The sequence below is a fragment of the Peromyscus eremicus genome, chromosome 7 (genome assembly GCF_949786415.1).
Source record: "Peromyscus eremicus chromosome 7, PerEre_H2_v1, whole genome shotgun sequence".
In the NCBI taxonomy this organism is placed as follows: Eukaryota; Metazoa; Chordata; class Mammalia; order Rodentia; family Cricetidae; genus Peromyscus; species Peromyscus eremicus.
Genome location: NC_081422.1, coordinates 43,960,345 through 43,980,022, shown reverse-complemented (window position 1 = coordinate 43,980,022; position 19,678 = coordinate 43,960,345). Strand labels below are relative to the sequence as shown.

General features: G+C 44.6%; 1 protein-coding gene across 2 annotated transcripts in view; it reads left to right on the top strand.

Moving 5' to 3' along the window:
- The first annotated feature begins 13 nt into the window (after positions 1-13).
- Positions 14-19,678, top strand: part of Ttc12 (tetratricopeptide repeat domain 12) — a 42,938-nt gene continuing 23,273 nt past the window's right edge. For both annotated transcript variants that reach the window (XM_059267820.1, XM_059267819.1), the window contains exons 1-7: positions 14-111; positions 1,511-1,583; positions 9,310-9,470; positions 9,988-10,009; positions 10,685-10,762; positions 11,512-11,633; positions 14,651-14,710. In XM_059267820.1, the coding sequence (XP_059123803.1) occupies positions 1,526-1,583; positions 9,310-9,470; positions 9,988-10,009; positions 10,685-10,762; positions 11,512-11,633; positions 14,651-14,710 (501 nt within the window). In that variant the 5' untranslated portion in view covers positions 14-111; positions 1,511-1,525. The remainder of the gene's footprint in view (positions 112-1,510; positions 1,584-9,309; positions 9,471-9,987; positions 10,010-10,684; positions 10,763-11,511; positions 11,634-14,650; positions 14,711-19,678) is intronic.

The following is a 19,678-nucleotide window of genomic DNA, read 5'->3' as shown; positions in this document are numbered from 1 at the left end:
TCTAAGAATCACAAGAGGCCCCGCCCCATCCAGGTCCCGCCTCTCCCCCCGCAGAGGCCAGTCACAGCTTGCCCTCCACTTCCACTTCCTGTCCGATCCTGGGTGCGGCAGGTCAGTTTAACTGGGTGGTCCTGGGGTCTGCCCTGGAACTAGTCGGGCCTGGCCTTAGAGTTGAGCAGAGGCCACTGGCTTGAGACCCTGAGGATGGGCAAGTAACCGCTGCAGGCTGGGACCAACCCTGAGTGCACAAGGCCAGGACGCTGGGGAGCGGTTGCCAGGCAACAGTGCAGCTGTCCCCGCCCTCCCGTGTGGTGTGCAGGACGAAGGGCGGGGCGCGGTGTGCGTCCCTCTCCCCTCTGCGCCCTGCCCCCGAGCTGTAGCTCTACGCAACTGCTGACCTCTCTGACTTTGGTTCACTGCTCTGGAAAGATTGGCTGTCCCTGTTGGTGAAGCGCCTGGTTCATGCTAGCCTCGTACCTTTGGACGAGTTTCCAGGGAATGTTAACTGTTTGAGCCATATACAAGGCTGCTTTCTAGATAAGGGAGCCTCACTAATAACCCACCAAAGCCCCGTTGCTAAAGTCAGCCCAGTGGTGTCCTCTGGATTTGCGTTTTGGTTTCCATAGCATGCATGGAGAAACTGGGTAATTGCCCGTGACACAGTTCTAATTCATAGTTGTCTTATGTGTGTCCTATAACTGTATGTTTTATGACTGCACTACCAAGCCTATGTGCGAGTCAGAACCACAGTATAGTGTATTTAAAATGTGCATTCCTAGGGGGAACTCCCACATGAGCTGAGACTCACTGTGAGCCACGACTGGGGAAATCTATGTTTTACAAGCTTCAGGTGATCTTTAGCTGTGTGGATAAACCTTTGGGTATCATTGAGTTTTTCATGTAGTCTTCATGTTCAAAACCAAGTGGAATAAAGCCAATGTACTTTGGTGGGGAGGGGTACTGGAAAGCAGGCCCTGGTGTACTTTGACACCTTTTGCCAATTTGTGCTGTCTCTTCATCCTCAGAAACAAGGCAGAGGCAGAGGTTTTAAGCGAGTGTGAACATGTATATGCAGATAGTCCTCTCTCTACTTACCAGATGCACTACCTGGCCCTAGCTTCAGACTAGGCACGCCTGTCATGACCAAAGTCGGGCATCACCCTCCTTCTGGAGCCTTGGCAATCTGTCTGTGGCTCTTCCAGCTTCCTTTGCATCTGAGTCCTAAATTACAGTGGTTGATGTTGGCTTTGGAGGAATTATTGTAGAGCAATTTCCCTAGCAGAAGCAGGGCTGGCAGTGCTCCGGAAGTATTGCCACAAGTAATTTGTGTCCCTTGGCCTTAAACGGCAGTCAGAGGAAAATGGCTCACCCTGCTGTTATTCATGACATTTACAAACACAAATCTGCCTTAATAATAACCACTTGGCTCTTAGTCTTAGACAGATAATAAGCCCGACGGTTCTGTTTAGTGTTTTATTATTAATTTCATAATTTATACTGCCTTCCTTAGAGATTTGTGTCTGCAATGGCTGATGATCAAGAGAGCGACTTGCAGAGATTTCTGGAAAATGTGGATGAGATCAGTAAGTAGTTGTAAATCATAGACTGAGTTGTGCTCTGGAGAGGTGGAGTGGGTATAGAGAAATGATAGCTCTAAGTTAGCTCCTGGCTTGTCTGACGGGTTTATGACTCTCAAAAAAAAAAAAGTAATTGAAATTAAACAGAAAGGCTATTGAGAATTCAGTTACAACCTTGGGGCAGTATTTTCTGCCTGTTAATTGGTATCGTAGAAGCTGTGATGGTCTCACTGAAATTCAGGCTGATGGTTCCTCCATGCACCTTTCCATTCAACAAGAGCTAGTGTTTCCATGCTGTCAGTGAGTCTAGCTGTTCCTTCTGAGACCCCCGAGAGCCTGTGTGATTATTTGGGTCCCTCTTGTTGTAGGCTGGGGGGCAAGAGTGTGTGGCTTTCTTGCCAGACCTGCCAATTACATGAACGGCTTATGAGTTTCCTCTCCACTGTGCCCCTGGCCAAGAACACCCTTCCCAAGCTCAAACAGGTAGGATGTCGATGTCAGAGAATATACTCTGAACCTACACAGCACATGGAAGAGATTCCAAACCAGTCCATCCCTCTCTAGCATGTTTGAGGCTAAAAGAGCCAGATTTAGAAATGGGCAACCTCATATGGATACACAGTTGTGTGTTCTTGGTGTTCCTCACCAGCCTCTCCTCCACTCCTTCCTGAATGCTTCTGTGGCCCTGGAACACTACTCACAGTCTCTTCATGTGAGCCCACCTGTTTGCTGGTGTCTCTACTGCTTCCTGTTTGCTGGTGTCTATACTGCTTGTGTCTATACTGCTTCTCTGCCTTTCTTTCAGCACCTCAGGCTCTATGGCCAATTGCCAAGTGTACTCTAAGTCACAAATGCTCCCAACTTAATGCGTCCAGAAGTGATTCATCATCTCTTACTTTCTCTCCTCTCCCCTTCCCACATCTAACTCCCCTCTCTGCTGTCTGCTTCTGGTCTCGGTTGGTGGCACCGCCATCCCCCAAATCTACAAGCCAGTGGGACTCCTCCCACCTTTACACCCTGTAATCCAATCAGCCTTCAGGTTTGGCTCCCCCACCCCACCCCCTGTCCATCCCGTCTGAGCTGCCCTTGGTTCTGGTTCCTCTCTGCAGACGCTTAACAACCTCTAATCGCCGTTCATGCCACCAGGCCTACGCTCCCCACAGAGTAATGTATCTAAAATGCAGATCTGGCCAGACACTTCTCTGCTTGTGTTCTCAGTCACAATAAATCAGAAGCTCTCATCGGGCGGAAGTCCTCACATGACCTTCTCCGTGAACCCTCTCATCTCTCTACACCTCAAGCTTGAGCAGCAATAAGCTGCTTGTAGTCTGCTCCCCATACTCTGGTGTTCCATCTCTGCACTTGATTTTGTCATTCCCTCATCTTTCTTTTCCCTGTCTAGTTTTTATTCATTCTCGGTTTACCCAGGTACTATTTATATCAGCATCATGCAATTGAATTTTCTACAATGTTCCAATTGGTCACTGTGGTAACTGTTAAGACACTCTGAGCAGTGGGAAGGTGATCAAATTGCTAATCCTATTGCATTTTTAAACTAAGTTTAAATGGCTACATGCATGTAGAGTCTATGTATCCATTCCTCAGACTCCTTCTGTGTATTATTACAAAGTAGTGAAAGAATCACTTTTCTTTATGATATCTGTAAGTTAATGGGAAAATAAATGATAAACAAGTAATTTCAAGGTGATATGTGGAAGAAGGAGAGAGTTGAAAAGTACAGAAGAATCTGACCCAGTTTAGGCTGATAGGACTGTTATCAGAAAATACCAGAGGCTAGGTGAATTAAACAGGGGAAATCTATTTTATCACTGTTCTTGAAACTCGACTGTAAGAACTAAGGGTTGACAGGATTGGTTTTTCCTTAGATCTCTGTATCTGACTTGTAAAAGGCCACTTTTCATTGTGTAATTACAGTATATGTCGTGTGTGTGTGTGTGCGTGTGTGTGTGTGTGTGTGTGTGTGTGTGTGTTTATATACAGACAGGTGTGTGTTCTTGTTCATGAGTATGAAAATGCACATATCTATTTTGATTTTTTTTCTTTTAGATAGAGTTTCTCACTGGGACCTGGGGCTCATCAATTAGGCTACAATCCCTGACCCCAAGTCCCCACGGATCCTCCTGTGTCTGTCTCCCCAGCACTAGAATTAGAGATGGACTACCACATCAGGTTTTTATAAGGGTCTTGAGGATCAGACTCAGATCCAAAGTGTGTGGGCAAGCACTTTACCAATGGAGCCTAGCCTTTTCGGTCTACTTTCTTTGGGGGATTCTTTTTTTCTTTTCCAATGAGTAAGGACCATCATGTACTGAAATCCCCTTATACTACCCAGAGAGAGCCAAGGAGAGGTGCTCAGAGACAAGTCAGATCTCCTTAGGAAAGGTACCTTCTGCTTGGCCGTTGTCCCAGGCTGAGAACCAGGATACGGAGCAGTGGGGCTTGAGCATACACAGGTACCACTCAGAAACTTTGGCACGATCCCTTTTCTTAGCCGTAGCCTTCTTCCAGACACGGAAGTCCGAGTAGTTCTGAGTCCGGTTCTGGTTGGGTGAGTGGCTATCAAAGGGGGCAGTTTGGCAGGTCTTGATTATATTCTTGACGCCTGTGCCTAAAGTGCTGACTCCTAAAGATGTCCCTGAAGCAGAACACAGCTCGATGGGACTCTTCACAAAGACCCCTCTGAACATATTCTTATAAAAACACTAGTCCTATTGGAATCGAGCCCCACTCTTATGATGTCACTTAATTGAGGGCCAAATGCAGTCCTATTGAGGTACAGGGCTTCGGCACAGATATGGAGGAGTGTATGCATTCTAACCTATCACAGCTGTCAAAATTTCTCTCAAGAAGTGACACTTAAATATAAAATCTAAAGGGCCAGTAGGAGTTGACCCTTCTGGCGGATGGGAAGGAATGTTCTAGTTGGTAAGTGAGGAGATGGGAAATCTGGGTGCTAAGGAGACAGTATGGTGCTTCCTAGAAAGAGAAGGACTCAAAAGGCCTGAAGGGATACCGAGATGTCAGCAAAGAGGGAAGGTCCCACCTAAGGGGGGAGAGTCCAGAAGAGGGCAGCCAGGAATGCCGCAGCCAAGAGCTCACATTTACCTGGAGCAATGCTCCAGAGACCCTGCGAGGGGAATCCTTAGAACAGGAGCATTGATGTCTTAGGAGAATCCCTGTGCTGGTGGTGGGATGTAGACTAGAGTAGGGGGAATATGGTGCAGAGGGGCCAGTCCACGAGGCTGTTCTCAAGTACTGCAGGGGGTAGAAGCCATCAGCTGGGCTCAGAGTTGAGGCAGCGGGATCAGAGACAGTACAGAATAGAAATACACTTAGAAGTTATTCTTGACAAGCTTTAGTGTTCTTGGCTGGGGATGGAGAGGCGGGGGGCTGAGAGAGAATGAGAACTCATGGATATGTCCTGAGAGTTGAGTGATGTGTCAGAGGCCAGTGATTTACTGAGGTGGGGGCATTTGAAGCAGAACCAACTTAGAAGAAAGATGGGCATGTCAAGTTTAATGAGTAAGACATCCCAGAGAATCTCCAGTGTGCAATAGCCTTTAAGCTTGGGCCTAGAGAGACACATCTATAAGACAGAGGTAGCTTGAGTGCTTAAAAATGTAGAAATATTTACCAAGCAAGAACTATGCAAAGAAAGTAGATACTAGACATTAATATCATACAAAATGGACTTTAAAACAAAAGCCTTACTAAGTTTTATTTAACAAAATTATACATGTTTATGATGTATGTCATATTATATATATATATATATATATATATATATATATATATAATGAACTAATTAAGCCAATAAAATTAACCTGGCAAAGTACATACCTCCACCTCTTTAGGTGAGTACATTAAAGGTCTACTCTCCTAGCAGTTATCAAATGTACAGGACATGATTTTCACTGTAGTTCATCACTCTGGGTAGTACAATGGTGGCGTGCATTCCTCTTGTCTGGCTACTACCTGCCTTGTACTCTTTGTTCTCCAGCCCCAAACAGCCTCTCTGTGACCACCATTCTACCCTGCTCCTAGGAGTTGGGGAGCAGGCACCATTTTCCTGGTCTCGTGTCTGAGCGATCCTCTGTTCCTACAGGGAATAACACTAATGAATATGGGAGTGCTGATAACTCTGCATAGATTGATTTTATTTCCTTTGTATCCATACCTTGAAATGAGATTTCTGCATTTTTGGCCTCAGGAATACTGCATTTAAATATGAAAATAAATCCGTCAAAATATATTTAAGATCTTCGTGGAGAAAATTATAAAAATTTAATTGAAAGAGCTCCTGGTGGGGAAAATGGGGACAATATGAGCAACGAAATAAACAACATAGTTTTACATTATAATCCAAAGTAGAAAATAAATATCCATGAATTCACACTGACATGAATGAGATTGGATAAGTAAGTAGGTAAATGAATAAAACAAATCTCCTCCTAGGTGAATTCTTTATAACTTGTGTTTCCTTCGGGGAGGTGAACCGTACCTCTCTTCCCCTGAAGTGAGAGATTCATTAAGGCTTGCTTGCGAAGCGTGCTACGGTATGTAACTCAACAGTAGATAGAAGCTGGCAAACACAGCCTCCACAAAGGGTCACCGTTAACATCATCGTGAATCATAGTGATAGCATGGACCCTAAAATGCTCAGCTCTTGTCTCTTCCCCAGTGCTATAGCCCAAGTCTAGCCATAAGAAACACGCCAAATAAACCCAGATAGAAAGACACTCTGCGAAATACTCGCCTGGTACTCTTGGGAACTGTTCAAGAGAAGCCAAAGGGTGACTCAGTGGGTAGAGGTGCTTGCTGCCAAGTCTGATGGTCCATCCGATTCCCGGAGTTCTAGCCTCAGCACACACCTGGTGAGAGGAGAGAACCAACTCCCATAGTCCTTTGACCTCTGTGGCACCCACACATTCACCTACCTCACCCACCCCTGCAAACACAGCCATTAAATCAATGTTAACACCACCGAATAAAAATCATAGAAGTCATCAAAAACATGGAAGGCCTAACAGACAGCCCCACCTCTGAGAAACCTAAGAAAACAACTACTACAACCTGCCGCCCTTGATGAGATCCCAGACCTGAGGAAGGATGTTAAGGAGAAGCTAATTGAGTTGAGATCTCATCAAGAGCAGCAGGTTGTATTAAAAGACATAAGAGAACGCCTGCGTATAAAATGACATGTATTTTTTTTCTCAGATATCATTTGGCAAAGGCAACAGTTGTCCTCAAATTCTTTTGCACGATTAGTTTAAATCAAAACCCCAAAAGAGGTTTTTGTTCACATTCAACAAATTGGCTTAAAAGTCATGTGGAAGGGCAAAGAACCAATAAGAACCAGGAAAATTTCACAGGAAGAAATGGTGAGCTAACTCTTCACTATTACCAACAAACACACCGACAAAAAACCTGGTAGTGATCCGTATGAGGATGTGAGTGTGCTGGAAAATACAAGCAGAGCAGCAGAAAGGAATGAGGAACATAGACCAGATTTCACATCTGTAACAGGGAAGACCAGACCCACAGGGGAAGGCAGCGACTCTTCATCCTCAGCAAGCTGCGCTCCTACCCTGCACAAGGTTCAAGTCTACGCAAGATCTGCTGCAGTGGCCAGGAAAGAAAATAACTAAACTACAGATGGATTTGTGTGTGTGTGTGTGTGTGTGTGTGTGTGTGTGTGTGTGTGTGTGTGTGTGTCTGTGTGAATGTATATGCAGGTGCCCACAGAGGCTGGAAGAACGTGTTAGATCAATCCAAGCCTGCATACAAACAAATGAAAAGACATTGTACCCAAGGAGATTTTTAAAAACCCATGTGACCAGTCCAGAATTTATAGAGAAGTCGCTGAAATCAATGCAAAGGGGATTAATGACCCAGTAGAAAATGGGCCAAGGATAAGAATAGGCATGTCATAGAAGAATAAATCTAAATGGCCCACAAACAAATAAGATATTCAGTCCCAATCATAATCAGCAAAGTGAAAAATAACATGTTAATGAGATTCCAATCTCATTTCATTACAGTAGCAACAACTTTAAGAGTTTGACAATAGCCAGTGTTGATGACAATGTGAAGGAGTGCAGCCTCTTTCTTTGTGTTTATTCATTTACCTTCTTTCTTTCTTTCTTTGGACTTATTTTTCCATTTATTTCATAAAAATTTTTGGTTAGCTTTACAAGGTATAGGATTTCATCATGAGATCTTCTTAAAATGACGCTTATTTGTTTACCAGGGAGAGGGGGTGTGCATGCATGTGTGTAGGTCCGAGGGCAACTTTCAGAATAGTTCCTTCCTTTCACTCTGTGGAACTTGGGGATGGAGTCCAGACAGTCAGCCCTGGAGGCAGGCACCTTTATCTACTTAGCCATTTGGTCAGCCTAGAAACTCTTTCTTATAAACTACTTACAGGTGTAAAAGTTGGCATAGTCATATCCTGAGGAATATATAGCATGCACATATAGGTATTCAACTCAGCATTTATCTACTGTCTGAAACATAAAAAAAAATAATCCACATGAATATCTATCAATACTAAACTGGTTTACCCTTGACTCATGGTGTCCAAACTATCTGGAACCACAGGTACCATGCCAAATCTCTTATATTACACATAAAAAGTAGGCCTCACAATAATGAACATTTTACAAAACCATGTATCCAGCAAGTTCAGGTAGATAGCAAAACTGGCCACAGATGATTTTCTTTGCTTCCAGAGTAGAATACGTTTCTCAACCCCTTGAATCTGCATTGACCACATGGCTCACACAAGCAGAAGCTCAAACCTCATACAAGAGAAACAGCATCCCTCTGTGGTGAGAACCAAAGATAGATGCAGATATGCGCTGCTGTGTGAGTTTGACAACATGACCTTAAAAGAGCTCATCCCTGATGCCATCCCTTCCCTCTTTGAATGAATAAGTGACGCCCTCTATTTGGAATGATCAGATTTAGGTTGCCCCAAACTTGAAATTCTTTGAGAGAATAATAGACTGCCTACCCTAGGCTGACAAAGCAAGATTGCTGCAAGTATGAAGGTCACTGACAGTCAAACTGGGACCAGTTTCCCCAGGTCTTTACCCATCCTTCTCCATCAGTATTCACCATTCCTGGTCAAGGCTGCTGGATATGGATAGTTAGAGTGATCTGAAGTTGGAGTGAGGTGAACAGATTCATCTGGTAGGTGAGGTGGGAGGGCAGAGCAGAGTAATGCCTCTGAGTGACAGTCTATGACTGCCAATCTGGGTAGACAGTGCAGTGAAGAGAGGCAGGGAGGCAGTTGAGGACTGTTGTTTTGTGAATCTCAAAGCTGCCTGTGTTATGCTTGTCTCCCACGCAAGAACACAAGCTTTTCAAACCAAACAAAGGGATAATTTTTATTCATCATTTTTCTCTAATATTCAGCAAAATACACAACTCCAAATAAGCTATTCATAAATTACTACTGCTTTAAAACTCTATTCCTTCAAGCCCAGTATTAAATTATCTTGCCATTTTTTCCTCCCCCACCCAAGGAAAATCAAATGTTCTTCTTAATTGTTACATATTAGTCCCAGTGACTCACTGGGCTTCCTATTACCTTCTTCTCCTATCTTAAGATTGTCCTTATTAATTTTCAACACCATCCTTTCCAACGGATGGAGGCTTTCCTTTTGAAGAACTTGTTCGATTGAGTCACGTGTGATTTCTCCTCTAGCCAATTTAATTCAAGAGATGAATTCGGATGATCCCATCATCCAGCAGAAAGCAGTCCTGGAGACGGAAAAGAGACTGCTGCTGATGGAGAGAGATCCAGAGGAGGACGGATGCAGGACCACCTTGAACAAGACCACGATCAGTCCCCCGCAAGCACCTGAGGTTTCCCTTTCTGCTGTGGAGTTATATAAGTAGATTCATTCAGGAGGCCTGGTGTGACCTCAGACTGCCCAATGAAGCTGGAATAGTGTTGTTTCTCAGGCTTGCTAAATCTGTTTTCCATATGGAAAGTAGAAGCTTTATGGGTACTTTGTTCTCTGCCGTTAGTGAAGACTCAACCTCTCCACCCCAAGAGCTTGAGTGTTGTGTTTAGGTCGTACTTCTAAACTCATATGTTCTGCCAATTCATATTTCTAACACAGTCACCAGTTGGGAGGGGGGGTCCCTTGACTTGGGCCATCTTGATTCTACAGGATCAGGCCCAGAATTGTGCCCACAGTTCCATCTCCAGCTTTAAAGCAAGCCCCTTACATTTTGGTGCCATCAGTATTGGTGGGAAAAGGAAAAGGCCTGACTCCTCATTTGCAGTTGCTTTGTTCTCTTGGCTTATAAACACATTTGCTAGAGACTGAGTTTTCAAATTTGTTTCTTTGTTTTTATGATAACCCGTGTCTTGCAGAATGCAGATGAAATGAACCCAGGTAAGGACAACATCTCTCTTTCCAATATATTTTATTCATTTAGGGTCAGTTTTTTTTTTTTTTTAATAGAATGTAACTTCCAGACCCTTAAATTATAGCCTCTGGGCTACAAACAACCCATGAACAAAACCCTGCTGGTCCATCACCCAGGTCTGGTGCTATGGTCTGAAGAGGCAGCATCCAGAGGCTTTCCTGGTTTTTGGTTTCTTGTCTTTGTTTTCTCCCGGCCAATCTTTTGTAAACTGAATTTAGTTATTCCTTATATCCGGTTTACCCTTCACTGCCCAGGGGATGCTGATATTTTCTGTGTTGCTCGGCTCTGAGGCTCATTATGCTAAATAGAACAACAAAAAAAAAAAGGTCTCTCTTCAGAGGAAAAACTCTTTTAAAAGACATAATTCAAATCTGAAGCATAGACATAGCCATCACGCATAATATGCTAACACAGGTTAGCATTTAATGTCAAATTAAGAGAGTGACATTTTAGCTGCCTCAGAATTACGTGTACTTGTGTGTGTTTATGTGCGTTCATGTGTGTGCCTGCGTATGTATGCATTAAAAGTACAGCTGCAAAGTCCCACAGTGACTTCCTTTGGAATAGGAACTGAAGGACTAATTGGAGTATCTGGCTTTTTTTTTTTTTTTTTTTAATGCTGTAAACTGCTCGGCTGTCAGAGGCCTTCTTGGCATCTGTGGAGAAGGATGCAAAGGAACGAGCCAAGAGAAGACGGGAAAGCAGAATCCTAGCAGATGGTAATTGTCGGTCCTAACATTTCAATAGCTAGGATGACTCGAGCTGGAAAGAGCCCATGAAAGTCTGTGTGCTGATGCATGAGGACGTTGAGCTCTGGCGGCGGGGGGTGGAGAGGGGGTGAGGCTGAGGGGGGTGGTTCATGATGGACTGGCAGCCAGAGGACCTGACCAGGCAGACATCATTGGTGGTCTATCTATTCTTACTCAACACGCAATCAGCAGGACATAGCTTCAGTCAGCACCCCCAGGTAGACTGAGCTAGTCAGATTCCCAAATGGTGCTTGGGAAGTAGGAAAGAAGGGAGGCTCTACAGGCTAGCCTGGGCTAAAGGTATAATCAGAAAGAAAAGTGAAATGGGAAAAAGGGGGGGTGGATGAAATAAGTGAAAATTGATAAAGAGATGTGCTATCTTTGGGGTTGGGTGTGTGAATGTCCAGAGTATGTGTATGGTATGTGTATTGCAGATCTTGCCCACTCTATATTTGCTAGAAGATTATGGGGACACTTGCCTTGGTCAAGAGTTAATAAAATTGAGAAGAGTGGATGTAAGCCTCTGTATCATATCATGTCTCTGAGGAACCACTTAGAAAACTCGGCACAGACTTGAAGGGGAAAAAATACTTAAAGAAATTAGACCTCAAATAACTGCAGATAAAATAAGTGGCCATGCATTGGACTGGAAAACCTGCAATCTAGAAGGACCTTCTGATGTATGATGAGGGCTCACTGTCTGCCTTTTATTCTCCCAGCCCTAAAGGAAAAGGGGAATGAAGCCTTCATCAAGGGCGACTATGAAACAGCCATCCTCTACTACAGTGAGGGTTTGGGGAAGCTGAAGGACATGCAAGTGCTGTACACCAACCGAGCCCAGGTAGGTGACCCATGCCAGGATCCACAGTGGCCACTCAGAGAACAGGTTCTGGGAAGCTTGTCAAAACGAAGACGAAGGTAGATAGTATGGTTGGTGGGCTGGTAAATGTATACCAACCAGCTCTTGTGGTCTTACGTTGCATGTGCCAATTTCCATGGTATAAATACTTGCCATAATCAGTCTAAAGTCTCCTGTGTGACCAGGTCTGGGGAGAGCCGTATATAACCAGCTTTCTCCAACATGCAAGTTGGCTCCTGCACACCACTCATGATGACCAGGCACTTTATCCCATGAGGGTGAAGGAGAAACTACGAGGCTGAAATGGCCCATGAGAACTTGGATTCTGCCACCTTGGTGTTTTGGTAGATTCTGGAAGGCTGTTGACTTTGTTACTTTTCTGCTCATTTTTTATCAAGACTGCATTTTGTTTACATGATTGGGTAGCCTACAGCCAGTTTCCTCAGGAATTCAGAGTTTCTGAAGCCCTTTCCCCTCAGGTTTATTTCACAGGAAACCTCAGTTTCTCCGAACACCAGGCATAACTCCCCACCACCCTCAGCCCCCTCTTTCTTACCTGCTGCTTAACGAAGGCAGGAGGCCGATACTTATCATCTGAAACAAACAAACAAACAAAATAAAAACAACAAACGTCACTAGTGACCTTATCTTTGAGATACAGTGAAGTTTGGGGTGGCAGATTCGTGGACGTGATCCCATGACAGACAGGGCCTGTCAGCAGGATCTCTGTGAGACAGACTTGATGCCATGCCATTTACCAGAGAGGGAGGCAGCCACGGAGCCCTCGTCAACTCCAATCTCTGTAACTCGAGAATGCCCATGTGGGCTTTGTGGATGAGAAGTATTCAAAGGAAGACACAGGACACTGGAAGACTGAGGAGTCTGCTGAGTGACACTGATTTAAGGACGAGTGAATCCAAGAGCGACACAACCTCGTTACCTCAGCAGTTTGCATACATCTGACTAGAGCCCAGGTGTCTGTTCGCGCCCTCATTTGTGGCAAAAACTTGTTATAAGGAAGCAAGTCCATAAAAAAAGAGATGGCCAGAAGTCGCTTTAGCAGTGCCCATCTCATTGCCCTAACAAGATTATAAATATGAAGTTATTAAGGACAATGTCTGCCCTCTATTTCCCCCCTAATGCTCTGTCACAGCTAGCCAATATCTCATTACTTACATAACACTGGAGCCGTAAGTGCATTTAAAGAATTCAGAAGAATCATTTAAGTGTAAGCACATCAATACAATGATTCCTTTTCCTTCTTAGTTGGCACCAGATTTTGTCTTAGAAAATATCTATCTACTGATGCTCATTCAGGCTAGTTACCCTGAAGTGATTAGAAAGCAATGGAGTTGAATTGCTTTTAAAATGTTGTGTAATTCAGACTTGTATCTAGTGCAGGTTGTCCATCCCCCCTGATTCCTCTAAATTAGTTGAATTTTTACTGTGTTCAATTTTAAGTCACCCTTGGATCAGTCATATGAATCACATGAAGAGTTGCCGTGGATAAATATAAGGAAGCACAGGGAAAAGCTTTGGGGAAGCAATCTCTTCCAGCTCTCTCTCTGAGAGCATGCATTCTGAGGCAAATACACACAGAACGTGCTGCTTGGTATTAGGACTCACTGGAACCACTGACTGTTTTTAAATTGTCTCTACTGTGTGCACGCACTGCTAGAAAACAACAAGGTGCCTGGAATCGACTATTGCTTGCTAAAGAGAAAAAGAAGAGTCTACCCCCTCATGGCCTTTGTTTCTCCCTACAGCTAATGTTAGAATCAAGATGGCTGGTGCTCACTAGATAAACCTGGAATTGAATTGCCTTATAGGAAAACTAGCTCTTCTGAAAATGGGGAAAAGCAAACAAGGATGGAGATGACACAGGGTATCAAACTCAAGTCTTAAAGCAAAGGAAGGAAAAAGATTAATTGTTGAAGACTGCGATGACATCTTCAGGGTTGTTTGGACCTTAACTCACAGTGCCATAAGATCATGGTCACTGTAATAATCAGTAGGATATCTAGAACAATGCTGACTCTCCTTCCCTTGTGATTTTCAAGTGCACCTCCAGACCAGAAGAGGGAGTGGAGCTGTACTGCAGAAACCCAGTAGCCAGCTGCTGCCTGCTCCTCTCTCGCCTGGGTTACATGCTTTGATTCCCCAAGAGTTACACCGAGAGTTGGCTTTTTCATGAAAATAGCTCATCTTATTGCTAAGAATGTCACAGTCCCTTGAGAAAGTTTGAATCATGAGTAAACCTAGCCTTGTTCTTGGTGACTGATGAGACCCTAGAGAATCACTTCTCCTGGTACTCAGTTTTTCTTTCTTACATGAGATGACCATTACTGTTTCTGGAACTTTCCAAAAGAAAAAATGTGTATGAATATATTCTTTCTCTCTCTCTTATTTTCATTATTAGTAAATATTAATTATTTCAAAAAATGGCTCTGGCTATATGACCTATACCCATACTTACATATACACACATACAAATTTATACACACATACATTTAAAGCTAGGATCCACATTTGGGAGAGAACACATGGTATTTGTCTTTTTACACCTTTTATATATTTCCCAGACCTATCAATTTCTCTGCAAATTTCATGTTACTTTATGGCCGAATAGAATCCCATTGTGTATCTGTATCACATTTTTATTACCCATTTATATGTTGATAGACATCTAGGCTGGTTCCATCTCCTTGCTAAATGTGCATGCAAGTATCCCTGTGGTAGGCTGTGGAGTCCTTTGGGTAAGTGCCTAGAAATGTTACAGCTGGGTCATACGGTGATTTTCAGAGGATCCTCCATATGGATTTCCATAATGGTTGCATTATTTGTACCTTCCATCTGTGAATAAGGTTCCGAGCTTTCCCCATGTCCTCAAATCCGTTTTCTGTTCTTTCTTTACTTGCTGATATCTGCTGCTCTTTCTGTACTGACTAACGACTCCTTGATAGATTGTGTCTGAGTATCAGCTATTTGTGTCATTTCAGGCTTATATAAAACTCGGGGAGTATGAGAAGGCCCTCGTGGATTGTGACTGGGCTCTGAAGGTGAGAGACTATTTTCATTCCCACATGACAGTATTGGGTTTGCTCGGGCCCCGCATATGAATTCTGAAGTGCCTAGAAAGCAGCTCCCTGTGTGTTATCTGAAGGGTGTAACCTCCAAAGAGAGCCCCAGTTTCCCCATCTATAAAATGGGATGGAATAGAGTTGCTGTGAGGATCGTAACAATGCACAGTGCACCTAGCTCATACATGCACTCCAGAGATGCTGTCGCCATGAGTCTGTGAAAGTTTTATGTTGCACCAGCTCACTCTTCACTTAGTACTGTCAAATGCTTTACTCCAGTGTCATAGTGGAAACATCATTTCCTCTCCTCCAGGACCAGCCACAAGAGCCAGTTTCTACAATGGCATCTTCCTCTTCAGTCAGGGCCTTTCCCTCTCAGCTGCAATCATTTGGAAGTAGATTATACCCTCTTCCATTTGTGGAGGGATAGCAGAAGTATAAATGGTATTTTTCCCCTTGGGTCAGGCTCGGGCACATGCACAATGCTTTGCTTCCTGTTCGCTCCAAAAGCATACAAGTGGAGAATCCAAGGTTCAGGGAAGCAGGAACTGCTCAGCTCCTGGGTGCCACAATCAGTCCTTGTGAACAGTATTTCCGACAACTAACTGTTTAAATAACCCTAAATCCAAGCTTCCCTATCTTACTCTGTCACATGGGCCTTTAAAAAAAATTACCCAAACAACTCTTCTCAGAGGAAAGCACACATGAGACCCACAAAGGGTCTAGAAACAAGAAGCATTTTCATCTTTAAACTGCTTGCAGAATTTTTGTGACACTCCATGAAAATATGAACCTATCTCTGTCTCCCTCTCTGTCTCCCTGTCTATTTCTGTCTTTTCTCACTGTCTCTGTGTCTCTGTCTCTGTCTCTCTCTCTCTCTCTCTCTCTCTCTCTCTCTCTCTCTCTCTCTCTCTCTCTCGCTTGCTCTAGCTCTAGTCCTCACTCTCTCTATCCTAGGGCTTTTCACATATTAGGCAAGAATCCCACCAGTTAGCCACCTCGCCAAGCCTTTTATGTTTTGAGACAGGTCTCACTGGTCTAGCCCTGAACCTGCTGTCCTCCTACCCACCTCAGCCTCCAGGACAGTACACTTACCCTCACCCAGTGACCATGGCCTAAATCAGGAGTTCACAGCCACAGCCACATACTAGCCATATACTCTTGATAATCTTTAAATTTTTATCTATGTGTGTGTGTGCGCGCGCACGCGCGCGTGCGTGCGTGTGCGTGTGCGTGTGTGTGTGTGTGTGTGTGTGTGTGTGTGTATGACACGTGTAGGTGTGCATGTCACAGCACATGGATAGAAGTCAGAGGATGTCTCTGGAGTTGGTTTCATCCTTCTACCTTTAGGTGGGTCCCAGAGATTAGACTTCTGTCACCAGGCTTGTGTGACAAGTGCCTTTAGCTGCTGCGCCATCTCGATGGCTCTCTTGCCTATTTTTTATTATTGAGGGCATAAGCAAAGGAAACGGGAGTGAATTAGAAAACCACCTTGGATTCCATTGGTTCATAAAGCACACGTGAACCTGCTGGTCCCCGAAGCACCTGACTGTGCTATCCTTCAGAAGGCACAGTGTGGGGGAAACACTGCCCTGTCACACTGGGCAGGTCTGGCAATCATGGGAGCGGCCCCATGCTGACACCAGCGTCGTACCTCCAGCATGGACGTGCTCACCCACACCATCACCTTGTTTGCTCACAGTTTCTTTTTCTGTCACCAGTCATAAGGAGAAAAGAGAGCCCAGGATGTTTTCCTTGGCTGTTCCAATGGTAACAGCAAAAAAGATCATTTGCTGCAGGCTCACAGCATATATTCTGTTCAGTGCCACTAGTTTCCACAGTTTTCTGACCAAAAGATGAAGCCTCAGAGATGAATTAAGCGATTTGCTCAGAATGACAAAGCCAGTGGCCACACTGACTGTGAGCCTGTGCTCTGAACTATCTACTGTAAAAAGCTCCTGCTGGGAAACTCTAAACCCCACGATCCTTGGGAACTGATCCCATTCCTTTCTGAGAAAGAAACAGGATCTCCTCACAGGACCTCCAGACTGTCTTTTCTAATCAGTCAAGGACCAAAGAGGTAGACACACCCAGTGCTGACCCAGGCCAACACAGTGGCCTCTGCCCAAACGTTGAAAGACGCCCAGCATAATTAACTTAATGGCAACACCAAAGCAGAGCGGGCCCCGTGCAGCTGGAGATAAAATACCCGCTGACACTCGGAGGCCAGTCTTGTTAAATGTCCAGGGAGGCTCCCAGCAGAAGAGGTTTGGGTCGACTCAAAAGGAATTTGAAAACTGGTCATTTCCCTCTTGGTGGAAGCCGAGACTTCCAAGAACCGGTTCGCTCTCTTTAAAATCTCAGTAGCGAATACTCTGGCATTCTATTATTAATAGTATGGGGACTTTTGTGCCAGTTTAACACTTTTTTGACACTTTTAAATTGGAAGAGACCAGACCAAGTGATATTTCAGGACCGATGTTCCTCGTCAAAGAAGATAAGGGCGGCAAAGCTGTTTTCAATTAGGAGCAGGTGCATGTCATCTTCAGCAGCACACTTCCTGCGCAGTGAAATCCATCCCGCTTTGAAGGACCCACTCCTTCAAAGAGAGTGTGGGGTTCATTGGAATAAATGCACGTGACAGGAGCAGGAGGCTCTTGGTTAGACTGGACAGGTCCAGCCATAAGAAGATCTGTTAGCTGCTCTTTGTAGGTGGAGGAGGAAGGTGATGTCAAGCTATATCCATTTCTCTGTGCCACACCCGTATAGGTCATGGTCTTCGGTTTATAGACCTGCACGCCCCAATTGTATAACCCTGGTATTGTGCCGTGAATATGCTCTGAATATTTGTTTTCATGAGCAGAAGTGGGGAGCATCTTCCCTTCCCCTTGGCCACTCCTTTTCGGCTTCCTGGATTTCATCCTTTGTGAATTTGCTCTGTTCACCGCTCTGCTTCCCGCCTCCTTTTCTCTACAGCTGTGCCCTCAAAGGTCCTCATCTCCTCTCACGATCTCCATCTTTTCTCATGGACGCTCCTGTCATCTATGCAAGTAGCTTTCAGACCTGCTTCCCCTGCTCCAGCTCCATCTCAGCTACCTCATGTAGGTTTCCACTTGGTTGACTTGGCACCCCGCCCCTTGCCCAGGAAGTCTACAAGCTAACACCTCCCGCTCAGGCGGCTTCTCTTCTACCTGCCCTCGTGCCCTCCTTCTGTTCAGGGCACCCATGCCTTCCAGGCATCTCGCCCCTTCTGACTTCTCATCACATATATCTAGTTGGTGCTGCTCCTTCTTTGACATAGCTCTGATGTCTGCACGCCACTTCCCGCCGCTGTCACCAGGACTTCAGGCACCAGCCCTTTTTCCAAGTGACTGTCTGGACTGCTTGCTCATCTCCCGGCCTTTCCCTGCTCTGGTCACTACTGCATGCCACCTCTATACAGTCTTGCCTTCTCACTGCCACTGGTAGTGTGCCTTCCTCTCACTTGGTATTTGAGACTTCCTTGTGGAGTCTTTTCGGCTCGCCCTTGTTCTTCCATGCAGTATTTCAGTTCCAGCTGTGCTATCCATAAAGGCTCCTGATGCCTCTGGATCTACCCATCCTGTATCTTTCTGTCATCCTCCCTTCAAGTCTTCCATTCACTGAAGATTCAGTTCAAATCCTTCCCCCACTGCCTCTTCCATTTTAGACCCTCTCTCTTTAGAGTCCCCTCTACTGAACCTGTAGGCTAGCATTTCCTGTGGAGTCTGTGTTCACTTTTCCATAGCATATTTCTGAAGAGATTTGGCTTTATTTGTATTGTTTGGGGTGTTGGGATTTAAACCCAGGGTCTTGTTCATATTAGGCAAGCTACATCCCGGTCCTGATAACATTTTTAAAGTCCTTGTGTCCTGGAATTAAGTGGCCAGATTTCAAATTCTGTCTCTTCCATGCACCAATTATTGCACAGTATCAACCCTCTCTCGCTCTGGTTTCCTCGTCTCGAGGTGGGGATGACTGGGCCCGCTTTGTTGCATCACTGTGAGGCTCACGGAAGATATTCGTACCAGCCATGAAGTTCAGTGCCTGGCCCATGGAACTGACCAGCCTGGGCTCTCTCTCTTCTCTTCATGACTCCCATTCACTTAGCAATAGACCAGGAAATATTATACATAAAAACACGCCTGTAAAGTTTCTCCAGCATTTATTGTTCCCTCTTTTACTATTATTTAGCCTTTCTCTAAATCACATTTGCTGTGAAATGTATTGTTGCTATTGTAACCACAGCAACAGCAGCTAACGGAATATTACCCAGGAGAGTGCTAAGTGATATATGATTTTTCCTCCCAATGGTGAGAGAAAGACAGAGAGGGAAAGAGAGGGAGGGAGAGAGAGAGAGAGGAAGAAGAGAGAGAGAGAGAGAGAGAGAGAGAGAGAGAGAGAGAGAGAGAGAGAGAGAAGAAGAAGAAGAAGAAGAAGAAGAAGAAGAAGAAGAAGAAGAAGAAGAAAGAGAAGAGAAGAGAAGAGAAGAGAAGAGAAGAGAAGAGAAGAGAAGAGAAGAGAAGAGAAGAGAAGAGAAGGGAATTACTGTCTTTACTTTCCAGATAAGGAAAACAGTTGTTCAAAAGCTAATGGCCTCACCAACATTCTTAGTTGTTGATTCACCTGGAACATTTTAGACTTTGGAGACAGACCTCTTGAACCTTCTAAATCTAAACCCTGAAGGATGTCTCACCTGACTCAATGCCTGGCTTATAAAGGAATCAGTGAAGGTTAATTCACTGATGTTTCAATTTTTGGTTCATATATCTGTGTTGGATGGCTCCCTGCAGGTTGACGATGAGGAGCAGGAAGGAGCAGGGCCCTTCTATGCATGGTATATCCTTAGCTGTACACTTAATGCCTTCCTTTTGTAGGGGGCATCCATCTAGATCATCAGTGATACTAATGCGAATTCCTGGTTGTTCT